Source organism: Pseudopodoces humilis, chromosome 1 (assembly GCF_049639895.1).
Source record: "Pseudopodoces humilis isolate 2021_Gansu_Grassland_sample_001 chromosome 1, ASM4963989v1, whole genome shotgun sequence".
Lineage (NCBI taxonomy): Eukaryota > Metazoa > Chordata > Aves > Passeriformes > Paridae > Pseudopodoces > Pseudopodoces humilis.
In genome coordinates, this window is record NC_142200.1 from 100,054,708 (window position 1) to 100,080,212 (window position 25,505).

The 25,505-nt window shown below is 40.1% G+C and overlaps 1 protein-coding gene across 5 annotated transcripts in view; it reads left to right on the top strand.

Annotated features, from left to right (window-relative positions):
• HECW1 (HECT, C2 and WW domain containing E3 ubiquitin protein ligase 1) overlaps window positions 1–25,505 on the top strand; it is a 250,224-nt gene that overhangs the window by 88,304 nt on the left and 136,415 nt on the right. For all 5 annotated transcript variants that reach the window (XM_005533197.3, XM_088060634.1, XM_088060639.1 and 2 more), the window contains one exon: window positions 13,004–13,111. In XM_005533197.3, coding sequence (XP_005533254.2) covers window positions 13,004–13,111 — 108 coding nt within the window. The remainder of the gene's footprint in view (window positions 1–13,003; window positions 13,112–25,505) is intronic.

The following is a 25,505-nucleotide window of genomic DNA, read 5'->3' on the forward strand; positions in this document are numbered from 1 at the left end:
TTAGAACAGTTTCTAGCAAACTGAATGCCCTTGAGGTGCCATAGTGCATCTTTCAGTTTATTTTTGTCAGAACAGAATCGAGTTCATGTGGCTGTATGACAGCACAGTCTTATAAGTATAAGGACAGTAAGAAGGGTCAGTACAAAACGCCCTTCTGAGCTGAAATAAATCACTGATGCCTTCTGTTTGTGACCAGTTTGTAGGGGTGGGAGATCCAGACATCCATAATGGCTTAGATTTGTGTCTGCATTTGCACAGTTTTTGTGAGCCTGTGCTCCTGTTAAGCGAAGGAATGTTCCTGGCCTTGTGGGTATGACCGTCACAATGTAAACTGATCTACAACTATGTTTTGAATTAGCAGCCAGACTGGAACAAGAGAGCCAAAGAAACTATGAGCTTTTCCCAGTCTGCTCAGGAGAGGATTAGTGTTGAAGCCTATTACTATCACTTGTCTGGCAACTCTTAACTATTGCAGTGCTGCTAGTCATTCTAGTGTTTGTCTCATTCTAGTTTGTGGATACAGTCCAGTCCTTTCTGTGATTGTTTGCGCTGGTGAAATTGGAGCTGAAAGGTTTGAATGTAGCACAGTGCAGTATTGTGGAGAGTCATGAGTACTGGGAAATTATTTGCATCTCAGGCTGTGTGTTGTGGTTTTTCTTTAAGCCTTGGTGTTGGGAGCACTGAGTTGGTATTTGTTATTTGTCTTGTGGGAATATCCCAAGAAGCAGAACAGAAGGCAGTTCTACATGGTAGGAGTTTAGTGGTTGCTATTGTAGTATTCTAGGAAATATCTTCAAATAATTTTGTATGAGTGTTGGTTTTGAAATGCATAAAACTTACTCTGTTTTCACCACTACTGCCATCACTAAAAATTTGATGATACCCAATAAACTTCAGACCTCAGAATAACGGTACTCCAAGTCTGGGGAAATAACAATGATATAAAAGGCTTCCAAAAAAAAAAAAAAAAAGAAAATGAGCAGAAGTCATGTATCTCGTATGCTTTCATACTGGGGGACTTTCTGGGGTGCTGTTCAAAAGTTAAAGTAGCCTGAAAGGGATGTTGAGGGAGTCTTCCCTGTGTGGAAATTCTGTCTGCTTGTTCCTCTTTTGAAGAGCCACAGCTCCTTTTATCACAAGATATCTGTTCTTCTCCCCTGTTGATCCATTTATGCATTCCTTAGGGTGGCCAGCTGGGGAAAAAAAGCAGTCCTTGCAGAAGCAGGTAAGAGCTGTATTTAGCACTGGCTATTAGATGTAACATTTGCTCATGGTCTCAGGAAATGGACAAAGCAGCCAGTTAGTCTCTCAAAAAACTGTAAAAAATGGTGGTCATGTGTCTCATGGCAAAAAATACTATCCACCCTGAAGCTTCCTGAGAACATCCATGCACATGTACATGATTTTCATGAAAGGCCACAGAAAAATTCCTTAGCTGAAGGGAGAATAGTAAATGTTGATTCTTAAAATGTAGATGTTATTACTTCAGGACATTTTAACATTAACTGTGGAAAGATGACAAAAAAATATGTCAATTGGGAAAACAAGCATTTCTTAAGACATACTGTGCCTTCAGGAACAGGAATTATATTTCAATCCTGCTAAGCTTGAACTCTAGAGATGCTCTAACTTCCCTTCTATACACTGTCTATCAGCTCTGAGCAATGCAGAGGAACCTCTACATTCTGCAACTCATCTGAAATGTGTGTTTGTCTTCTCTCAAGAGAACTATAGTTTTATGAACATTTAGCAGTTTTTCAGAAACAAATCCACAATCAAAAATATGTGTAAACACTCAAAAAGAGTTCTCTAAGATGTTTGAACATAACAAAGCTTTGTTCCTATTTAAAAGTCTCTGGAATGAAAGTTTTCTTTGCAGAAAAGCTGTTTATAAAGAAAGGGTCCATTGGAAAAAAAATGAAACTAAAAGTTATGAATAGTGAAGAAAGGGTATTTTTTTTTAAGTAAGGAATCTCATTTAATGGCTACTGGAGGCAGCTGTGAGGCAGCTGGAATATATGCAGTTATTTATCTCAAGGCTTTCTCTTTCTCTCTTGTCTCATTTGCTATTGCTATTTGCTACAGTATGAAGCCCCTTTAGATAAATTAGTATGGACTGCTGGCAGCTGCTTGTAGATAAAGAGCTATCTTATAATTACTGTAGTGGTGTTTTAGCTGCTACTGATTTCACTTCTGTCATCACCTCCATATCTGATGTAAAGAAGCTAATGAGAAATGTTTAAAGCAGACTTTTGAAAAAATCATTTGCTCCAATGTCTGTGCACACTGATGTTAGGGGTCTATCAGGCCTAATATTATACTTTACCTACCCATATAAAATAGGCTTGCCTTCTTTCTTTTCCTTTCTTCCTTTCTTCCTTTCTTCCTTTCTTTCTTTCTTCCTTCCTTCCTTCCTTCCGCCACTTCCTTCCGCCACTTCCTTCCTTCCTTCCTTCCTTCCTTCCTTCCTTCCTTCCTTCCTTCCTTCCTTCCTTCCTTCCTTCCTTCCTTCCTTCCTTCCTTCCTTCCTTCCTTCCTTCCTTCCTTCCTTCCTTCCTTCCTTCCTTCCTTCCGCCACTTCCGCCACTTCCGCCACTTCCGCCACTTCCGCCACTTCCGCCACTTCCGCCACTTCCGCCACTTCCTTCCTTCCGCCACTTCCTTCCTTCCGCCACTTCCTTCCGCCACTTCCTTCCGCCACTTCCTTCCGCCACTTCCTTCCGCCACTTCCTTCCGCCACTTCCTTCCTTCCTTCCGCCACTTCCTTCCGCCACTTCCTTCCGCCACTTCCTTCCGCCACTTCCTTCCGCCACTTCCTTCCGCCACTTCCTTCCGCCACTTCCTTCCGCCACTTCCTTCCTTCCGCCACTTCCTTCCTTCCGCCACTTCCTTCCTTCCGCCACTTCCTTCCTTCCTTCCGCCACTTCCTTCCTTCCTTCCGCCACTTCCTTCCGCCACTTCCTTCCTTCCTTCCGCCACTTCCTTCCTTCCTTCCTTCCGCCACTTCCTTCCTTCCTTCCGCCACTTCCTTCCTTCCGCCACTTCCTTCCTTCCACCGCTTCCTTCCGCCGCTTCCTTCCTTCCTTCCTTCCTTCCTTCCTTCCTTCCTTCCTTCCTTCCTTCCTTCCTTCCTTCCTTCCGCCCCTTCCGCCCCTTCCCCCCCTTCCGCCCCTTCCGCCCCTTCCGCCCCTTCCTTCCTTCCTTCCGCCACTTCCTTCCTTCCTTCCTTCCTTCCTTCCTTCCTTCCTTCCTTCCTTCCTTCCTTCCTCCCTCCCTCCCTCCCTCCCTCCCTCCCTCCCTCCCTCCCTCCCTCCCTCCCTCCCTCTCCCCCTTTCTTTCCCTTTCTTCCTTTCTTTCTTTCTTTCTTTCTCTTTCTCTCTTGCTCTCTCTCGCTCTCTTTCGCTCTCTCGCTCTTCCGCCACTTCCTTCCTTCCGCCACTTCCTTCCTTCCGCCACTTCCTTCCTTCTGCCACTTCCTTCCTTCCTTCCGCCACTTCCTTCCTTCCGCCACTTCCTTCCGTCACTTCCTTCCGTCACTTCCTTCCTTCCTTCCGCCACTTCCTTCCTTCCTTCCTTCCGCCACTTCCTTCCTTCCTTCCGCCACTTCCTTCCTTCCTTCCGCCACTTCCTTCCTTCCTTCCGCCACTTCCTTCCTTCCTTCCGCCACTTCCTTCCTTCCGCCACTTCCTTCCGTCACTTCCTTCCGCCACTTCCTTCCTTCCTTCCGCCACTTCCTTCCGCCACTTCCTTCCGCCACTTCCTTCCTTCCTTCCTTCCTTCCGCCACTTCCTTCCTTCCTTCCTTCCGCCACTTCCTTCCTTCCTTCCGCCACTTCCTTCCTTCCGCCACTTCCTTCCTTCCGCCACTTCCTTCCTTCCGCCACTTCCTTCCTGCCTTCCTGCCTTCCTGCCTTCCTGCCTGCCTTCCTTCCTGCCTTCTTGCCTGCCTTCCTGCCTTCCTGCCTGCCTTCCTGCCTGCCTTCTTCCCTCCCTCCCTCCCCTTCCTTTCCTCCCTCCCTCCCCTCCCCTCCTTCCATCATTAAAGGCTATTTATTAAAAATATCTTTGTACACAAATCTTGGAGGTTCCAATTTCCAGTCCATAGCTGACTTTTTCCAGGGTAGTTCCTCTCAAATTTATATAAGTAGAAATGTCTTCACCTGATTAGTGACTGAAGTTTAACTTTACAACTTTTTTCCTCCTGTTTCATCTTGCTGTGTTATTTCTCCCTCAGAAAGGCAATTCACCAGAATCTGATAAATCTAATAATTATTGGTTAATAGACATTTGTTTAAATATTCTCTGTGTTGATTTAGACTTAGATGGCCTGTGTTGCTGCTGTTTTGCTCACTGAGACAAGAGGAAAAATGTACATTTTTCCTGCCATCGGACTTGGACAGAACTTGTTTGTGCAGCTATTTTACCAAACATCCAATACATACAAGCAGAAAGTGTGTCAGTGTTGCCAGCAGAGATGTAAAATATTAGAAACAGCAATGTGCATATAACACTGGGAGTTGTGGGTGTCTTTGTTATGGGTCTAATCCCTGATTAGGCTCTCTCTCTCAGTGTTGGGATGGTTGCTCCACCTCTCTACTTCAGGTACAGCCATCTATAAAACAAAACTCTTCACAATGTGTCTGCTTAGAGTAAATTTTGTTGATACTTGGATTTGTTGTGTCTGGGGTTCACCCATCTTTCCAATCCTTTTATGGCCTTCGGAAGAGAATTTCACTGTGGTCTTGGGACTCTACCTCAGTAGGTCATCTTGTAGTTGGGTCTCTTGCCAGGCTAGGGATGGCAACTATGGCTTGCTGTGATCACCTCAGCAAGTTAAGCTTTGCAGGACACCTGCAATTCTGCTCCCTCTGTGAAACATCAACAGAGGTTCCCAGTGGCCAGGCAGCTTTCACTAGGCACAGCACAATTTATTTCAGGAACAAAAAGTGTCAGAGGAGCAGGTATCACAGGCCTTGGCAGATATATTAGTGCAGTGATATCAGTTCTTTGTTCCAATCTGGTTCGCCTTCACCTGGCTGCTCTTCGATCCAGTGAGAGTGATTTATCAGGCTGAGTCATTTTTTGCCTTTCTCAGTTCTGTATCTGCACCCCTTCAGCCAGACAAAATCTGGATATGCTGTTTACAGACCCACCAACTGTGACACGAATACAGTTGGCTTTTGCATCTGATTCACCCCTTTACAAGTAGATACAGTCAACACTTAAATGCAAGGGTTTCTGAATATTCCCAACACATATGGCTTCTGACATATCTTCCCTTTCACTGCTTCCAAGGTTCAGCTGTCATTTGTGCCACTTCTTTTCCTTAAATATATTTAATATGTTGTAGAGGTGTTTACTATGTGTCAAGGATTCCCATTTTCATGTATTACTTCTCCATAAAATAACAGCCCTTATGAACATTTTTCTAAGTGAATGGGTAGAAAAGAATTTTCCATTGCAACTATTCATGCTGAATATCAGGAGGGGGAAATAATGCAGACAGGGAGTACTGCATCCTCATGCCTTCTCAGTGATTTCTAGGATACTTATGCCTGTGGATAAATCTGCCTCTGTGCTGTGCAAGGATGGCCCATATTGCTGTATAGCCCAGACTTATAGTGAACTCAGTAGTGATCACCTCCTAAAATATTTTGGAATAAATCAGTTGGGGATATTGGTGCACCAAATCCCAGATTTTGGCCTCAATCCTGCAAAAGAAGCATATTCGATGCAGCACATTCAGACCATTGACTGGATAGAATCAATCATGATTCAAACAGTGGACAGAACAGGCATAAAATTCTTGGCAGGATAAGGCTTAAAGCAGAAAGATTTGTTTTGGAGAGGTTGTCAAGCCAGCCATGTGGATTTTGAAGGTTCAGCGTATGTTTTTCTTCTCTTAGTTTTCTGGTTTAGAACTAAAGCCTTCCCATTCCTTAGTGTTTATAACACATTGCACTGCTTATAACACTGGAATATTCCCATGCTGCCTTCCACAATATCTGTAATGACTGTGTATACATTTAGCTTTTGTAATCTTTCTCATCCGTTGATCTCTCCAGCCCTGAAGGCATTTTTTTTCTTTACTGGAGATCTTTCACTATGTAATAAGTTTATAACTGAATACCATTTTTCAGATAAAATCAATGCAGATTCTCAAGAGGTTCTTTACACTATGGTGCTTCAATGTACACATCTGAGTTGTGTTTGGATTTTTTTTTTCTACTGCTTTATCAGATCACAACCTCCAGTCTAATTTACTGTTTGCTTTTATGTCTTTCAAAACTTCTCTAAATCCATTTTTCAAATCCTAAAAATTATCTCCCCCCATTAATGAACACTGTTAAGGTGGAAAAATGTCATCCTCGTTCACATTTCAGATCTTCCAATGTCCCTTTATATTTTTCTTCACACTGCCTTGGGCCAGCAGCATGTCTTATTTTTAAATTTTCTAGCAGATTGCATGGCTGCACTGCTTTGACCTAATCTTCATTTTCCAAATTGCATTGTAGTCAATAGGGAGGCTTCCATTGACTGTGAGAACTTTGTTATTACATTAAAAACAAAATTCTTCCATACCTTACATCAGTATGCACTGGGGAAGTCGGGATCATCCTTGTTTGGGTTCCTCCCTCCCATCTTCAGTTCTTTGTGCAAACTGGATGTCATTACTTGTGAATAAGTAGCTCAAATTCTGTGTGGTTAGCTCAAGTGCAAGTGAGGAAGAACCGGATCAACAGTTCATCTAGAGCCTCCTGAAAACCCACAGGCATATCATTGGTAAGATTTAATAGGGCCTCTGTAATGGCTAATCATTTGCATTTTTAGTTGTTGTTTGTGTAGTGAAAAATGAGAATGTTATCTCCCAGCAGTAATTTGGAGGGTGCTGGAGTGGTAAAGGGTGATAAGCAGCTCTGAAAGTCAGCTAGATGTTCAAAGATAAAAGTGTTTTGCTGAAAGTTGAGACTCCTTGGTTCTGGGAGTGGCTGACATGTCATTTGGGTTTAATGCGTAATTCTTTCTGCTTCATGTTTGAAATCCACCATGCCTGCTTTTCAAATGTACCTGGAACAGTTTTATTTACGGCCACCATCTTCTGCCATCTGTGACCAAGCTTTGTTCTAACTTTGCCAACTCACTCCCCATTTTATTACAGTTTAACTCTTTCTACTTTCTTTTCATCCTTCTCTTGCCATGTCTTCCTCATACTGCTCTTCTCCACACATTGTTCACATTTCTCCCTTCCAATTTTTTTTTTTATCTAGCTGGGCAAGGGACAAAGTTTTGTGGTATTAAAATAGAACCATTCATGCGTTTGAAAAAAGCATATGCAAAACTCTTAGACTGAGAATTGAGTTTGCAGTGCCAGTGGAGGTTTGGGCCCTTGTTTTCCAGAACTCTTCTCCCTAAGAAGTTATAGAAGGAGGGATTTTAACTGTAAATTGTAGTATATTAATTGTCTGCAGCAGAAATTGGCAAATGAATTAACAATGAAGTTCCAGTCCACACTGGAGCTTAATACACAGCAGCTGAAGTCAATGGAAATGTTCCAAACTATTTGGTTTTTTTAATGTGGCATCTTTGTAAATAAGAAATTGGGATCTGCATCTTCATCATATGTTTCTCATTAATAGTTTCTCTTCTGCAGAATGACGACTGCTCTTTGGAAGAGCAGCTTCCAAGGGCTGGGTTTTGCGATGCTAAAGGATTGTGAAAGGAAAGACTTTCATGACCTGATACAAATCACTACAAGCTTCACTTGTGCATTGCAAAGGCTTTTGTCGTAATTTTGTGGTTTTCATCAAGTGATAGATTGGATGGTAAGAGAATAAACATCAGAAATATGAAGCTTAGTTTATGGCTTCCCCCTTCTGTTATTATTTTGCAAGATAATTTTATTTTGTTGATACTTTATGAAGGGTCTGGAGCGCACGTCCTATGAAGAGCATCTGAGGGAGCTGGGGATGTTTAGCGTGGAGGAGGCTTAGGGAAGACATTATCACTCCCTCTAACTACCTGGAGATTGTAGCCAGGTGGGGCCCAGTCTCTTCTCCCAGGCAACCAGCAGTAGGATTAGAGAACACAGTATCAAGCTGCTCCAGGGGAGGTTTAGGTTGGACTTTAGGAGGAATTTCCTCCTCGACAGGGTGATTAGATATTGGAATGGGCTGCCCAGGGAGCTGGTGGAGTCACTGACCCTGTAGGTGTTTAAGGAAAGACTGGATGGGGCACTCAGTGCAGTGGTGTGGTTGTCAAGGTAGTGTTAGGGCATGGGTTGGACTCGATGATCTCAGAGGTCTTTTTCTACCTAATTGATGCTGTGATTTACAAAATCTCTTTCCTGGAGCTTTCCATGATAGTTGCAAAACCGATCAACCAGAGCTCTGCCTCTTTGTACAGAAAATTATTTTTAAAAGCATTTTGCTCGCTATCATTTTATGTCATAATACAGACATACATATTGACCAAAAACACTTCTAAATTTCAAACTAACGCAGATTTATTTAGCTGAAGACTAGAAATCCTTATGCAATTTCAGAAGAACAGCATTTCCTTTTCAGAAGGGATCAAGACATGAAGTGTAGCTTTTATTTTTGTGCCATAATTGCATTACATCTACAGGAAACCAGTGTTGTAGTAGGTAGTGTTAAATCAAATTAGTGATGCATAAGAGACTGGAATATTGTATCAAGTTCAGGAACCTATCTGACATTGTATTCCTGTCTCATGTTAATTATTTGCTTCTTTGAAAGCAGCACATGTTATTCTAAATTTCATAGCTGTTAGTCTTTGAGAATGTGAAAAGATGGGCTAGTCATATATATCAGCAAAATACTGTACGAGAAGGGGAAGTTTGTTTTCAATTTCTGACTCCTAAGTAAAACCAAACAGACCAGAAGGGTCACTCAGCTATTTGTAATTTAAACTCCATCAGTCCTTCTGAGGAAGATGTATTAACTATCTGGTTGCTTCTCTGTGGGAATATCAGACAAACTTTCAAATACTGAGATCCTGTCTGTTTAGTGTAGGCTGCTGACAGCACTTGAAGTCCCCGTTAGATTATTCACAGATCTTTTTGTGGGGTGGCCTTTATCAACATTTTGCCTAACACAGATCTTTCTGTGGGGTGGCCGTTATCAACATTTTCCCTAATTCCTCTGAAGAACAGCATGCTTTTTGTCAATTGGATTCTGTCTTTCATCTGAAAGATAACTTTCTTTGGTGGCCATGCTTCTTTATCTCTCTTAGTACTTGTGAAGTATATTGGGATGCTCAGCGTGGAAGTGACAGCACAGAATATTCTTAGCAGTAAAAGGCTTTGCATGGCAATGTCTGGTTTGGTGAGGAGAAGCAGTCCATCAGATTGCTACTGGTTCCCAAAGCACTTGCTGTCATTTGCTGCTAGTGTGCCTTGGTCTCTCTGGCTGCTATTTGGATCCGGGCTACTTGGCTCCTGGTCGTGCATCACCTTCCCTGTTTCCTCTAGGGGGCCCGTGGGAGGTCTGTGGGAGCTGCTGTTCCTGTCCCAGCAAAGTCTTGTAGGTCTGCAGTCACGTCCCCTCTCAAGCAAGAGGCAGCCAGCACTTCTGCATGCCCAAGGGCAGGAGGGCAGAGAGCAATGCCTGCTGGTTCCCCATCTTAGACACCCTCACCATCCCCAGCTCTAGCTCCAGGAGCAACTAACGATCTTCAAAGTGCAGCACATGCCAAATACTCCCCCATTTTAATCCTTAATTATTAAGCTGTCTACTGCCCAGGGAAATGAAGCCACAGACCTGAGAGCAATTGCAAAGTATTTGCTTTTTGGCCAAGCAGGGCCAAACCCAAGCTATGCAGAGGAAGCATATAGCTAGTTTAAAGGTTAATCGCATTTCAAAAATAGCGGGAGGGAGATGCATTACAATGCTTCATTGGAAAAATGTCAGAAGGCATTAGCTGCTGCCTGAAATATATGAAAGGGAGCAACATTAACTCTGCTCTTCATTTTGTGCAGAGGTGAAACGAAGTATTTCACCATTTACCTTTGGGAATTAAGATGCAACATGTTTTAAAGGTCAGTTCCTTTGTTATGGGGATTCTCAATAGAAACAGGAAATAAAATTAGTTTTCCTGTGCACATAATCTTTCTCCTTAGCATAGCATAGCATAGCATACCATCTATTCACTTACCTATGGAATGAATGTTGATAAATACATGTTCATACATATACATGTGCGTACATATGCACATACTGCACTAAACAGCATTGTATTTCACATGCACAATTTTCTTTGTCAATGTGCTACATGCATAATGTGTGTGTTCAGGGAATAGCATGCCTGGAATAGTGTTACTTGCCAATAAAAACAGGTCGACCAGGCATATTCATACATTCCAGCCTCCTGATGAGTTTCAATTACTGCTATTTTTAACTTGCCAGAGGATATTTCTTTCTTATCTTTCACCTTCCAAAAATACATACCTTCAAAAACTGAAAGAGCAAGACTTCCCTTTTGGACCTGAATGTATTCTTCTAGAGATAAAATTTTTCTGGCTTAAAAATTCCAATGAACATAAATTTCTACTAAACTAAAAATAATTTTTATTTCTTTGGAATTAGGGACTTATCTCTTTTAAAAGAGACAGACAGGGTTGAAACTAACTGTGAGAGCAACCTACATTTTTGATTTTTAAATCATGACATTTGTAAATATATCTTGTATACAAATTGTTTTATATTTAAAGGCTTCACTGCTCCTGTTGGGTGCTCTGCATATTGCAGAGCTCCATAAGCTCATATTATCCTTTCTGATGTCTAAGCCTGTATTCCATCAGTGGCTACTGTCCATAAACCATGTGCACATGACTAGCTCCACATATGTATCCCTTCCCTGGGGACCTGCTTTTCTCTGGATGCTTCCCACGTGCCTGTGTCTCTTGTCTCCATGGCAGGAGGCAGTGTGCAGGTGTTACTCAGTGGAAGCAGCTTGTTCCAGATTTCCTGTGGTCTCACCTGTCAGCTGTAGCCATAGACTGGCTTGCTTGTCCTTCCCTTCCCATGGTCTTCTACCTTGGACATGCAGATAGATAGTGGCCCTTCTTCTCAGCCTAGTTTTCCAGGCTTCCTACACTTTTTCAGCAAAATAGAGGAAAGGGTTTTCTGGAGTTGTCCCCATTGGCTCAGCTTGCAATGGGGATGGGGATTTAGATTGGGTATGGGCATATATCAACACCACTGTCAAATTAGTGCAAATTGGGGTTGTGTGTGGCAGAGTTCACACTGTCTTTGTGCCAGCTGCAGGAAGCAGCAGCAGTGGAAGTGCCAGCTGGTCCCCACAGATACTGCCTATGAACATGGTATTTTAAAGCTGATTATGGGATCTCCTGTGCCAGTAAACTCTGGCCTAAAATGCCTGCAGTTTCTTAAGCAAGACCATCCAGTCCAGCTCAGCTGAGCCTCCTTAAAGAAGCATGGTATTTTAAAAACAGTATATCTTGAGGGACGGTAATTACTCATGCATCATCACAACATGACAGGTGTTGGAGCATCTCCAGCAGCTTAAAGGGACTAAATATGACAAATAAACATCACAAGTTATGAAGCCAATGAGCAGCATGCTGGAAACTGATGGATACTCTCTCTGCCCCATCAGCATGAGAGCCAGGCAGGGTTCCCAGGCTCCAGCTCAGTGCAACATTTCATGCATGCTCACCTTTAAATATAAAGTGTTTTTCCTACCAAAGCAAAAGGGACAGGTTTAAGTCTTCTTACAAGTATATAATGTTCCTACTTCCACAGAATGATATGCATGTTCCTTGATAATCTATATCCAGGACTGTCCTTTACTAAAGGTGTTCATAAGTCAACCTGTGCTCTTAGAGTAAGAGTTGTATACTTACCTGCTTTCTTTAGAAATGTATAATTTGAGATTTTTAAAGAAGACATAATCAACTATGAAGCGAGAGCAGAAATAATACCAGAGGATTTTGCTAGTGAAGGATTACAGCAGAGATGTACTTCAAAACAGAGCATGAAACACAGCTGGTGAAATAATTCCTGATAATTAGCAAGTCAGCAAAGGGAAAATTTATTGTAGATAGCATTGCTATTTATAATTATCCACTGCAATTGTTAATGACCTCATTAGAAGGGTTTCTGTTGTAATCCCTCAAGAGAGTAACACCAAAGACTTCAATGTTGGTACACACCTTCCTCCTTTGAGAGCATGACTTTGTAAAGCCAATGGGACAATATTGACACCTTTTTGCTGCTTTCTTCTTTCAGTGAAAGTGCAGTTTCCTTCAATTGAGTCTCCTTTATTAAACTATTGTGAAAGTCTTTGGGTTTCTTCAGCTTTGTTGGGCTACCTCTTCTGTTTTGCAGTTGGTCACACCATCCCTGTGTCCTCAGGTGCAGTGTCCCTTGTTATATGGTATTATCTTAATTTTCTTCTTGAAACAAAGCCAATTCTTCACAGTATTTACAACTGAGGTATTTTAATGTCAGATTGAGTGATTCACATTTTTTTCTCACTTTTAATTCAACTAATAATTGACATAATTGTCTTCAGAACTGAGTCTCAGCACCCACCCTACGGAAGGATTTCTTCCGTAGCAAGTTAGGCTGAGTTGGTTAAAGCACATTTGTACAAATCTTTGTTAAAATTAAAACTGGTGTTATCGCTAAAAGGAAAAGCCCAGGAGGTTTCTGGCTGGTCTCTGCAGGTAGAGATTGTGGCTTTGGCTTTGTCAGAGCACAGATATGAATTTCATTTCATCTCACTGAAGCTGGAGCAATGAGCCCATGGCCTAGCCCATCCTGGGTTGCTGCTTCAGCTGCCTTGGCTGAACTTTTAAATTATATAAATGAATGATAAATCTGATTTCTCAGCGTGTCATGCCAAGCTCTCTAGTAACTCTAAGATGTTCTGTCAAGCCAAAGGTGTATTTTTAGCCTGACTCTCTGCTGTGCATGTTGTCATAACAGGCACTTACTGAGACCTATCTTCTTTGTTTATAGATGAGGTCTTGTCAGAAAACTTTCTGGACTACAAGAACCGTGGTGTCAATGGCTCTCACCGTGGTCAAATTATCTGGAAGATTGATGCGAGCTCTTACTTTGTGGAGCGTAAGTATTTTCCCAATTCTGCTATTATTTAATTCAAACACTTCAGAACAATAATTCAGCTGTTACTGGTTTTTTTATGATGTTCTTATGCCCAAAATGTCCCTTAGGAAAGGCCAAAAATGTTATCAAAATTGCTGAATGTGTTGATAGAAACTGAAACACTTGGTGGAATCTTAACCCAAATTTCTGCAAACAAATTTTGTGGTCATTAACTTAATTACTTTTTTTGTTTTTTTTAATACAGTTATGAATATGTGTTTGACTCAATTTGCTGTTATTTGGACTATATCATTAGTAATGAGCTGCATTAACTTTAATGTGGTTTTAAGGGAAACAGGAAGTCAGGGGCATAATATCATTCCAGGAAGAACCCCATTGGCTTTTAATTGGAAAACTTCATGGTGCATCTGGCTTCTAACAGATTCAGGTGAAGGTGAAAGGGTCGAGTTCTGATTATCATCTACACTAATAAAAGTGTAACTAAATGTAGTTGCAGCAAGGTACATTGGTTTCAAATTAATTGTTCCTTATTACATTAATATTTTACCCAGGGCATTTGATGTAATGCAGTATAAATCTTTTCCATCCTCTTGGCAGTGAAAATACAGAAACTGGATTTGCTTCTGCAAAGTACTAAGTTCCTTGTACAGAAAACTAATATTTCCAGCCCTGACTGTCCCATCTCTCTGACCATTCAAATCCTTCCTGTTTTCAAAGATTTATCATGTGTTAGTGTAAATGCAGTTATGATCATCTTTGGATAGAAATAGGGTACTCAAAATACTGGACTGAAATCTATAGTAGAACATCTGTGGTGAAAGAGCCACATATATCCTTCCATGGAAGCATGGAAGAAGAGTAGCATGAAACAATTTCAGTTTTACAATTGAACTGCATATTTCCAATGATCTGCCTTAGCCTCCTGAGCAAAATTCAGAAGTTTGGTAAAAACATTTGTAAATTGCTTGACAAGTATATCTGTCTAAGACTGTCTATATTTGAGAGCAGTCAAAGGAATCTTTGATATAACCTATATTTTAAAGGGTTTGTAAAGGACATGAGTTATGCTTGTCCAATCTATGACTTTGATCTTAAATATCATATAATTGTAACAGCAAACATGCAAACATTTTATAGATGCTTAGTCTGAGAAGCAAGTTCTCTTCTTGCAGTATGAAGTATTACTGATGATCTGTAATTCCTAGTGTCAAACTGAGAATGTTCTAAAGAATTTAGGGATCTGCTGAAATGTCTACAGGACATACAGGATGTTTATGTCCATGTTTTGAAAAATACATGGATATGAAACCACTTAACATATAAGAACATTGGGTTTTTTCAGTTATCCTGGAAATTCAGAAATTCATTATAGGATCTAACCTTTAAAGCAGATTCTACTTTGCAGAGGCTTTGAGCCATGGTTACAAATTCATGAGACTGATCATTCTTTCTTTTAGCAGTTAAAGAGCTGTGGGAAGAGGATAAAAACTCCCAGACTGGGTTTTTGTAGAGACTTTCGTACCTTGGATTATTGAGAAAGGGCAGAAGTGTGATGAGACTGCTGGTAGCTTCCTTGGCTGATCCATAATAAAAACAAAAAGGCAACATGAGAAATGCTTAGGAGAAAGCCTCTTGAGGTGGGCCACTTTTCATTAAAGGCTCAAATGCACAATGAATTATGTCAACTTAATAGGTTGCCCCCCATTAGCTGAGACACAGTAGCTATTGTTAATTGATTGCCTGTACATTCTTCACTTGCCCTACTATAGGAAAATACAAATTAGCATAACCATCCTTCATTGATGCTTGGAGCTAAGTTGTACTACACCATAGTTGGGCAGCCCACGCTTGATGAGTTGCTGCCTCTTGGTAATTTGTTATAGTGCTACCAATAGGTTGTAAATGTCAGCCCTGAGATTTTTGTACCGGTGTGCTCATCCAGGACAAATCATTGCCCTGTCCAAAATTAAAATAGGAGAAAATGAAGTAGGCAGTAGTAAATAACAGCACATGCAGATACTCTGAGGGCCACTTGACTAATCAAGTGGGAAGTTAAAGCAGTGAAGAATGTTGATGTATGCTGGTTTTATATATCTAAAGGCATATTTGAGGATTCCTGCCCATTGCTGAGACTTACATATGAAAGCACACAACTTTGCAATTGATTAAATGTTATGTTAAAAACTGCAGTGTCTGAAAACGTTGTGTATTTTCTATCCAAAGAGGATGGTGTAAACTGTCTTCCTTCAGACTTTTATTTTTTTGGACAGAGATCATATCTCCCTTTTATGTTGCATAGCATAACATTTGCAGGGATCAGAGAGATGCTGGTTATCAAAATAAAACTCAACTAAGAAATGTAGCTAAGGTGTGGTAATTTATTTTCAAGGTATCCATATTGTTTCCCCCATACACTGTTATAATCCCCTTAATTTACTATTGATTGGAGTCTTCCTGACTGTAGCATTAATTTCCAATAAAACTGAGTGGCTCACTTACAAAGGCAGCTCTTAATTTCTGCTTTTGCTTTTCCTGTAACTATTCATGCTTTGGTATCTTTTTACCACATGAGTCAATATTGACTATCAACTACATATTGCTTCAGAAAATATTATGGTAAAAATTGCATTATTTGTCCTGGAGCTATGATAAAGGGGAGATCAGTATGTGGCTAAATAAAGAATCAGCCTTACATAGAGAATTTAATTTTCTCAAAAATTTCAGGCAGCCCATGCAGATTGGTTTGTACCCTGGCCTTGAAATATTAAAGGTTAAATATTTTTGGTGGTGCTATTGTGTGAGGCTCATTATTGGGGAACCACGGGAATCATCCTGGCCAGCCTCAGAAGCCAAAGTTTTTCTGTTGCCAACAGTTGGACTCCAGGACTTCCCACAGCTTGTTTTTGTACCACATTTAAGGAAATTACCCTTATGCTGTGACCAGCCAGCCATCTGACATAAACAGCTTAAAAATACATCTTTGAGCCTTTTTTTATTAAAGACCTTTGTGGGGCAACTTGAAAAATCAGAGATATTAAAGACTAGCTGATTTGCAAAGTGCAATTCCTATTAATATGAAAAGAAGAAGCATTAGAAATGAGATCAAGTAAATAGAGATTTATTACTCATTTCTATATTTTGACTGTGGAGGCATATATAATATATTTAGGAGCATTTCATTCAAATCCATAACATTCCTTTCTTTCCTACAATTTTTGGGAAATTAACAAGAAAATGAAATATGATGCTCTAATTATGTAACCTGTAGTCATTATACATAAACCCATTCTTTAGGTACTTAACAGATTGCTGGCACCTTATCACTTTAAATATTAACTTGCATGCAATGGGCAGGGACCTGGAATAGGAATGAGTGAAGGGAAAAGCCTCTGAAAGTTATTTTCTTCATGGCGACAGATTATCACAATGAAATCTATCAAACACAGTTGTAATGATAATTGCTGGCCAAATCCACTAACCTACAGGATCACACTACAGAGAAATTATGCGCATGGGCAGAAGCAGCTAGTAATACATTGTGAGAGATTTGTTAAAGTGCACCAGGAGTGGAGAGCACAAAGGAAGATGTGGAAAGAAATTTCAACCATTTTCTGCCTTAATTGCACTTCTTTTATAAAACTGAAATTCTGCAATTTCAGAAGCTGCTCAGTTGTTGAAGTTATATTTTCATGCTATTCTCAGTGGACTGCCCAGTCAGAATCTTTAAGGGTTCTTTTTTTCAGGTATATTTAAAAACTTACCAGTTAAGAAAATGCTTACTGTGAGTTCAATGACAAATCAAAATTGTTTGCTCTTTTTGGAACATGATTCTATGCTCTGGGAGTATTTGGGCAAAATATGTGTTGCTTTTGAATTTGCTGATAGCCTGATTTAAGACCATCTACAAAGCCCTGCCAGTTTTCAAAACATAGTTTCTTAACATGCACCTGTGCAGCAGTTTCAGACACCACAGATGTTTAAAGTTTGCATTTGTTTTAGTGATCTACTTTTTCACTTTGAAAAGGACCAATACCTTTCCCAGAGAAGGAAATACCTTTCCACTTTTCATGTCACAAACTTGTGACACAATGCTGCCAGATAGATACGTAATTGGTACGTGCTAGAGAGGGAATTGCTTCCAAAAGCCAGCAGAGCAGAACTCATCTCCTATTAATACTCAACAAACAAAAAACCCTAAAAGCTGCAGAGGCAATGTTATACTACGGCCAGTTTTGTATTTCTGCAGAAGTCTGGCAATTTGTGATTTTCTGACAGTCAGTGATAAACAGTAGCCATCCACTGTAGCCATGAACTGCTTAGAGTTTGAGGCGGGGAGGGAGGAGTGAAGAGAGGCTCTATGCCACTGGGGATGTGCACCTTGTGTTAAGGCTTGGAGGGCATTGCAGTGAAAGAACCAGCCTATGATGGGTTTTCCAGGAAAGGAAATACGCTCTGCTTCACTGCAATTTCTGGCATGCTTTTTGGTTTACACAGCAATACAGAGAGAGGGTATCCAAGAGACCATTTCACTGAGGTGCACAGCATCCTGTACACATTGGATCAAACTAGCATACCCTTACACTGTTGAGTAAAGTTTTGACACTGTTCAGAATTGCACTGAAGACAGCCAGATAGCTGGGACCCCTCCTAATCTACAGGCTTCTCTAAAGATTGTTCACTACCTGACAGCTAAGAACCGCTTCCAAGGGTAACCAGTTATCTGTGTTGCATTTTTATTTGAAAACTTATGGAGCAGTTGTTTGGCCAAATTTGTTGCCCTTGTTGTGACTGAATTTTTAATAACAAAGATGGATGACAGGCCCTTGCAGAAAGTAGAAATAAGTCATTTATTCCTGTTGGGTGGAAGGAAAATAATGGTAAAAGAAAGGCACAACTAAAGTCAGATATCTGAGAGGTTCTGTTACATCTTCAGATAGAAGATGTATATTCTATGTTATGGTTTATATATGCTGTATATGTGTGCATTTATGGAGTATGTACAGAAATGTCCCCAAGCTGGCAATCAGCTCTTTCATCTGGGGCATGCTCTAGAAAGTGTATCTTTAGAAAGCTGATATAAATGCTGTCTTCAAAGTACAAATAATTGAAGGATGTTCCAGCCTTGGATATTCCCAAATAAATGAGGCACATTCATGTCAATAAAAGCTTTAATGAAGCTAGAATATTTACAAATACTTCATTTTTATGGACAGATTGACAAGTCCAGCCCACTAAAATAATTTCCTGTCTCCATTTTTGTTACCACAATCAAATCATATACTTTTCACTTCATGAAAGAATACATGAGAACAGAAAATACAGATAAGGCTGTTGAAGTCCATCCTGATATAACTTTTATCATGACCTACGGTCATGCTGCATTGACTTTAACCTTCATGAGTCCACAGACAGTAAAAACTAGAGCAATATAGAAGCATCTTCAACAGTGTGAAGATTATTTAGAAACAAAAGGGTTAATGGTGTCAGGGAAGAAAACAGCTATGGAGCAATAAGGGAGACATGTGCCCCAAAAGGTGTAACTCTTGCTTGCCTGTACTCCAAGGAGAACATGCCATTGTTTTACGGCTCTTAATCTCCTTGCACATGTATTAGTCTTATTGGTGCTATTTGGTTGTCTTCCACCCTACACACAGTTTTTAAATTCCATGTACTTTCCCTCAGCCTGATACAGTTTATATCAATATAAACTATATTGTTTTATATTATAAAATTATTTATATTAAACTGATATAGTTTAATACTCAAACCAAGCTTACTGTTGGGAAGACGAGCACAGTCTGAAAACAGATGTTGAGATTCCTTAAGAACCCTCCACTTGGGATCCTTTGATCAGCCCTTTAATCTTTGCCTTTCTTACATTTCTTGCTAGCTCTCTTAGAAAGTCTGTGCCCAGATTGTAGGCAGCAGCCTATCATAAGTGGAAACGTGGATCAATCCACACAAGACATTAGACAACATTTCTCAGCTTCTGGCATGGTTTCACTGTGGTAGGTTAACCAAGAGATTTCTCTGCAAATTGGGTTTTTCTGGGTCTTTCCACAACTTATTTTGACACTTGGTGCTATTTTGTTTGTAGTGTGGAGATGACAGCTGTTTGTGTTTTCATTCACACACAGGGAAGGAGATGTCTGTGTTGTAGCATCTATGCTTGGTGACACCATGCTGGGGCACCTTGCTGATCCCCACACTACCCCCCCCATGCTTTTCATGGCAGTGCTTAAAGAAATTACAAGGGCTTCACTTGCACAAAGCTAGGATTGAAGTGAGAGTTTTGATAGGTTGGTGACAGGAGTTTCAGAAAGCTTTGAATAAGAAATAATGCCTGATTTTTGGCATGGATGTCAGAGCAAGTCTTTCTTCACTAAGCCCTAGCTCTGTGTCACAGAGACCACAGCTTGCATGGACTCTTCCCAGCCACTTGAACAAGGACAGACATTGTATTAATGCTTCAGAGGCTGGACATCAATTAATTCCCAATGAAGTGGTAAAGAAGATGCAGTAACATTTAACTGAAGTTTTAGTTCAATTCTGGAGAAATCTAACTGTAGGTGCCAAATTTTGAAATTATGGGTTCACATATGTGTTCATTTTGGTCTTCCAGCAATATCGTCAGCCACACTGTATTTGCTTTAAATTCAGAACTCCTGCATATGTAATGTGTTTTGTGTTTCACCTTTGCTATCACTCAGTATACCATTGAGCCTATCAGGCACTTGAGGAAATGAAGAGAGGTTCCTGAAGCTCAGTAGTGCAGCTAGTAGCCATCTTTTTCCCATCTAACCTAGTGTTTGATAAATGTGATTCCTATTGTTTTGCTGCTTTGAACTTTGCATGTGCAGTATTCTGCACAAAGGGTGCTATAGTCACATGATTTATTAAAATGGATCACTATAACCTAGATAGTGTTATTTTGTCATTGATAATCTTTCTACTATTGACAGTAAAAGATTACAGTGTCACCGCCAACTCACAAATCAGTTAGTCTTTGCCATTGTTAAATGCTTCTGGAAAGTTTTTTCAGATAATGCTGTCTAGGGATTTGGCAGAATTGCACCGGAAGACGGATCTCTCTTTGCTCCACTGCACCCTATTCTCTCCCTTTGGATATTTCGTTGGGTATGTTTCTGAAGTTGCAGCAAGCCAAGTGAGATGCCACTGAATTCTGTAAGAATTGCTTGCTTGCATGCAGCCCATGTGCCATCAACTCCAGAACCCTTTGTAGACCACCACATACATATTGCCTGGTGCAGTCTTTGGCCCATGTGGTTTTATTTTTGTGGAAAACCAGAACACGAATGCAATGGAATTGTTAAGCAGCTGGAATTAGAAAGGTATCAGCACAGGCATCAAAAGGTCATATTTATTCCAAGAGACTGTCAAGGTACTGAGCTTTGTTTCAGTTTTCTTAATAAATAAATCATAATATAAAAGTACCACACTCAGTAGATCTGTGTTGATAATTTACCATTTCTAATTCTGGAGAATTTTACAGTTGTGGGATTTTTTTGGTAATCCTGTTAAAGAATACCATGAAAGTAATGGATCAAAACAGAACTGAAAGCATAAGTATTAAAGGTAATTTTTTCTCAGTTTATAGAGGCAGAGAGTTTGCTTTTAGAAAAGCTCTTATATATCTCTCTGCAGTAGTGAAGCATCTCAAGCGCTCTTCTTAGATGTCCAGAGGGACACAGAAAAATCTCAGTGTAAAGGGAGATAAATCCCTTTACCTAATTCAGAAACTTGTTTGTAACCCTGCTATCTTTTTGCTTGATTTCAGGCAGCCACTTCGTTTCTTATGCCTTCTGGTAGTTATTGCAATATTTATTCAACTCATACAACAGCGTTTGAATAGTTTTAATAGTCAGACAAAACTATACTTCAGGCAGAATTATATCTGTGGTGTAGTGCTATAGTAACTCCTCCTGCTTCTGAAATAGTGCACCTGTGATGCAGGAAACCTTTTGACACTTGTTTTTTCTCGTTACCTAGCCAGTAAATCTAGACCTGTTGTTACCTTACTCCTGGTCCAAGGTTTCCTGCTATAGGGAGTGCCAGATGTCAAGAACATCATCTATACCCAGAACAGACTTTCTCTGATAATGGAAGGGCTGAATTCAGCAGGGATGAATTATGGTCTCCTTGCAGGGTTCAAACCTTCTGCATAGCAGAAACATATCTGCAAGGTCTTTGATATTGGTAACAGGATTCTGAGGGCCTCAGACAAATAGTGTTTTATATTTTCAAACTCTAACCCTTTCAATACTTCAGATGTTCACTTTATCCAATCAGTAGCAGGTATAATTTCCTCCCATATCTCAGTGCTAATAGCTTTTTACAATTAAAAACAAAGCAAAACAGAAAATCACTACCAACCTCAAAATAGATAGATTTGCTGTAATTGTTTACTTAATTAAATTTCCATAAGGATGTTTCTTTCTGTCTTTCCCCTTTCATTAAATTATCTATGTTAATTTCATTATGCATTCTCTCATTAAATGTTGTCCTGCTTGTGGATGTTTTTCCAAGTCTCTTTTACCAAAAACACTCACAGCTACAGTGAGACTTCTAAGAGTAGACAGCAGTGTTTATTCTAAACCCTTCCTTTTCCCTGGCAGCAGAGCTTGTGTGCCTGGCAGGTACTTGGTCACTTCTGAAGTGGCAGGAAGCAGAGATGTGGGGAAGTGACTTGTTTACTCACCTGGGGTGAGCTGTCATAGCTCACTTGTAGCTCTAGACTCACTCCTGAGAGTTAAGAGCTACAGATCTATTTGCTTCTCACTCTGGGGCCATTTTAAGGCAGCTTTCCATGATTAGGCTACATGTAGTGGTAATCTCACTTCCTGTTAGTGGCCCCTTCACACTGTAAGAAAGATGTTCATACCATTGTTCAATGATCTTGGGTTGTCTGGTCAGAGCAGGTTGCTCTAGATCCTGCCTGTCTGATGTAAATGTGCCTGGGTTCCCAAATCTCAAAATACAAAGTTGTATTTAATTTTCAAATATGATCTTTCTCTATGCTTCTCAGTTTTGCTTTTTTTCCTGACCCATTTCTTTTTCATGTACGGGATACTTTACAAGTTCAACAATGATTTCCTTTTATTGGGAGACCCAAAGAGGATATATTTAAAAAAAAAACAAAAAAGGGCATATTTTCAGGAGAAAATAATTTACACTGTAAGAAATACTGATTTTGATTGTAAACTACATTGCTGCAATGTTCCCAACATGAGGTGTAGCTGGGGTTAGAAATAAGATGATATATGTATATCAGAACTTGAGCTGTGAATGTGGTTGTTGGAATTTGTAAATAGTTCCCTCAGACACAGACATCTGGATGGCTGAAGTACAAAACCAGCAAACTAGAGAGTTCACACACAAGGGTGAAAAAGGACTCAGAATAAACGTGCAGTGTTTTTGATGTAGATGAATGCAAGACAGTTTTCACAGGAAGCTCCTAGGCAAGAGCTCTAAGCTTCTGAGGGTCCCACTCAGCAGGCAGATTCTGGGAGGGGAAGCAGCTTTTGGTGCAGCCCACATCTCTTGGACATCTCTCTCTCCTGTCTCTGGCTGAAAAAAATCAATCTACAAACAGAAAGGTTTCTTAACACTTCCATTGTCTAACACAGTTATTATAGGTGTGTGAATGCAGTTCTACTTCTCTTTTCTACCCCATTAAAGTAAACCTACATTTGGAACACTTCAAGGTCTATCATGGGCTTGTAGAGATTTCAGTCTTGATTGTCTTCCTACTGACTTGCTGTTTATGCAAGCTGCTGAGCAATACTTCCTGAAGGTAAAATATCACTTCATAATCTGGTGACCCTGGCTTGCTCCAGAGATACCTGGAAAACCTGGCATGTGAATAATCTCCGCAGATTGCCAGGCAACACTTGGACAGCAGATTTGCCAAAAGTGATATGCCTACAGTGAATTAGTCTTCCTGCTTGATTGCTAGACAAGATCAAGAGGCAAAATCATATATTTAAAATAGAATACAAATGCATTAGTAAGATTTTATTTTACAAAAAGAAATTCTCTGGCTCCTGAGGTGTATTAACTAACATTTATTTATGATAAAGGTGTTCGCCTGAGGTGAAATAAGCCAACCATGCTCACTTAGAGAACACTAAGAAAAATATTTTCTCTCTTTGGTTTGTCACTGTGATATCTTATGGTCATGGGGAGAGACAAAACTCTTTCCTTCCCTCCACTTGCTAGGATTTCTTGATTTACATATAAGTGGTGTTTGTAATTAGAATGCATCTGGATTCGGCCTTTCAAATGTTTTCCTGTTTACAGGATATTACAGTAAGCTTTATTAGCTTCCTGTGAGGAATCCTAAATCTTCATGGCTAATATAGACACCATTTTCTTTTCCCTCTGTGAGCAGCATGAAGTCTTATGCATGGCACATCACAAAAATGAGTAATACATTTTGATACTTTTATTTTATCCTTGATTTTCTTATTTTCCCTCTCTCCTCCTTATATTTTGGAGAAATCACCATATACCTGTTTTGTATTAAGGTGAAAATGTAAAAGAAAAGGTATATAGTGATAAGTTGGATTTTAGGGGCTCAGTTCAGGGACAGCCATAGCAGAGTCAGCTGTGATGCTTAAGATGGTGTTACCTCTGTTAGTTGTCTGTGTTGGCACTCAGTCAGAGGTCATTTCTCACCACCACACCATTTTTGGAGTGGCTGATTTGTAATCAGTTTTAATGACTGGATTGCTTACTCCAAGCCTGGTAGTACTTGCTTGTACTAGCAAATAAATTGCTACTGGGATGATCATTTCTGTGTACTGTTCCTAAAGGTCCTGGGATGTTAGTAGGCAAACATTTGGGGCTGAATCAGCTGAATTTTTATGTGGGTTCGTGCTGCTTTTCCATTCAAATTTTTCTTCAATGTTTGAGGTAAAGAAAATGAAACTTAGCCATGAGGCATCTCAGCTGCAAATATGTTGATTTCCTTTACCAAAGAGTAGGAGGCAATTGAGCAGATCAACAAAATTTCACATGATTTCTGCCTCAGAAATGTAGAGGGTTCACAGGCAGAGTCAAATCAAACTAAAATCTTAGTTGAAAGCCTCGCCCTGGAAACTCATGCCAGTTTTCAACTGTGTTGCAAAAGATGGTCCTTTTTTAAAAATGCTGACAAGACTGTCCATACTGTTTGTTAAGTTCCCCTTGTACTCACTCAGTAGCAGAGCAAAGCTCTTTTGTCCCTAGTGAGCTGTCCTGTGCACGTCATACAACACTGTCAGGTGGTGACTGTGTCTGGGGAAGGCACAGGGATTAAACCAGGTGTTGGTTTGTGCAATGTGTGTCTTTCAGCAGGTATGAGCAGCCTTCCAGAAGGGGCTTCCAGATGTTACCTAGAACATCTCTTTCAAAAGATCCCATCTCTAGTTGTATCAGGAACACTTAGCAGTGCTCAGAACAGTGAAAACTGTGACAATGCACAAATGTAATAATGTACACCCATGTATTTCAGTGGGATTTGAGATAATTCACATTATATTGCAACTAGAACAGGCTTAAGAAAGACACAGAGTAAACAGAGCAGGCACTTGGTCTTGCTGAGCAGCTCAGTAGACATCAGGATTTAAACTTCTCCAGAATTCAGAGGCTGAAATCCTGTCCTGCTGCAAGAGAACTAGCTGTTAATTTAAAGAGGATAAGGATTTCAGCCAGAAGTGTCAGAATTTGCCATTTAAATTATTAACTCTTACCCCAGTATATATTTATAGGAAAGCATGAAAAATTAATATAGTTCCCTTTTTCTCTTTGCATTTTTACAAGAAGAAAAAGTAGCTAAATAAATTGCTACTGGGGTGAATTGTTATGGTAGTTTAAGGCCAGCACATGGGTGTCTTCTAACTGAGGTGTGAAACCATGAAAACTGGGTTAATAATGAACCCCCTGACACAGCCTTAACAGTAGCACTGCTAGCAGGCACCTCTGTAATTGTCTTCTCTATGAAGTAAGCTGAGCTTCTACAACAAATTTAAAATCTCATATTGTGCTTTCTTCTGTTAGAGAATGACTCAGTGAAAGCCTTTTATATATATATAATATGTACAAAGATAAAAGTTTCTGCCTTTGAACTAGCCCATCTACATTTTATTCAGTTTGGAAAATAGAATTCAGTTTTGCTTTAGCAGATCTGTTTCTTTTTCTAAATTTCATAAATTTGTTGCATTTGAGATGCAGTGAAATGCCAAACAATACTTCTGTGACATGCAGAAATTATTATTTTAGCTGTCCTATGCATGATATGTGCTGTGGAATATAAATCCAGTTGATAGTGTATTTAGCAGATCTTACCTGGATATTTTCAAGCAGAAAGATTGCAGGAGCTTTAGAAATACTT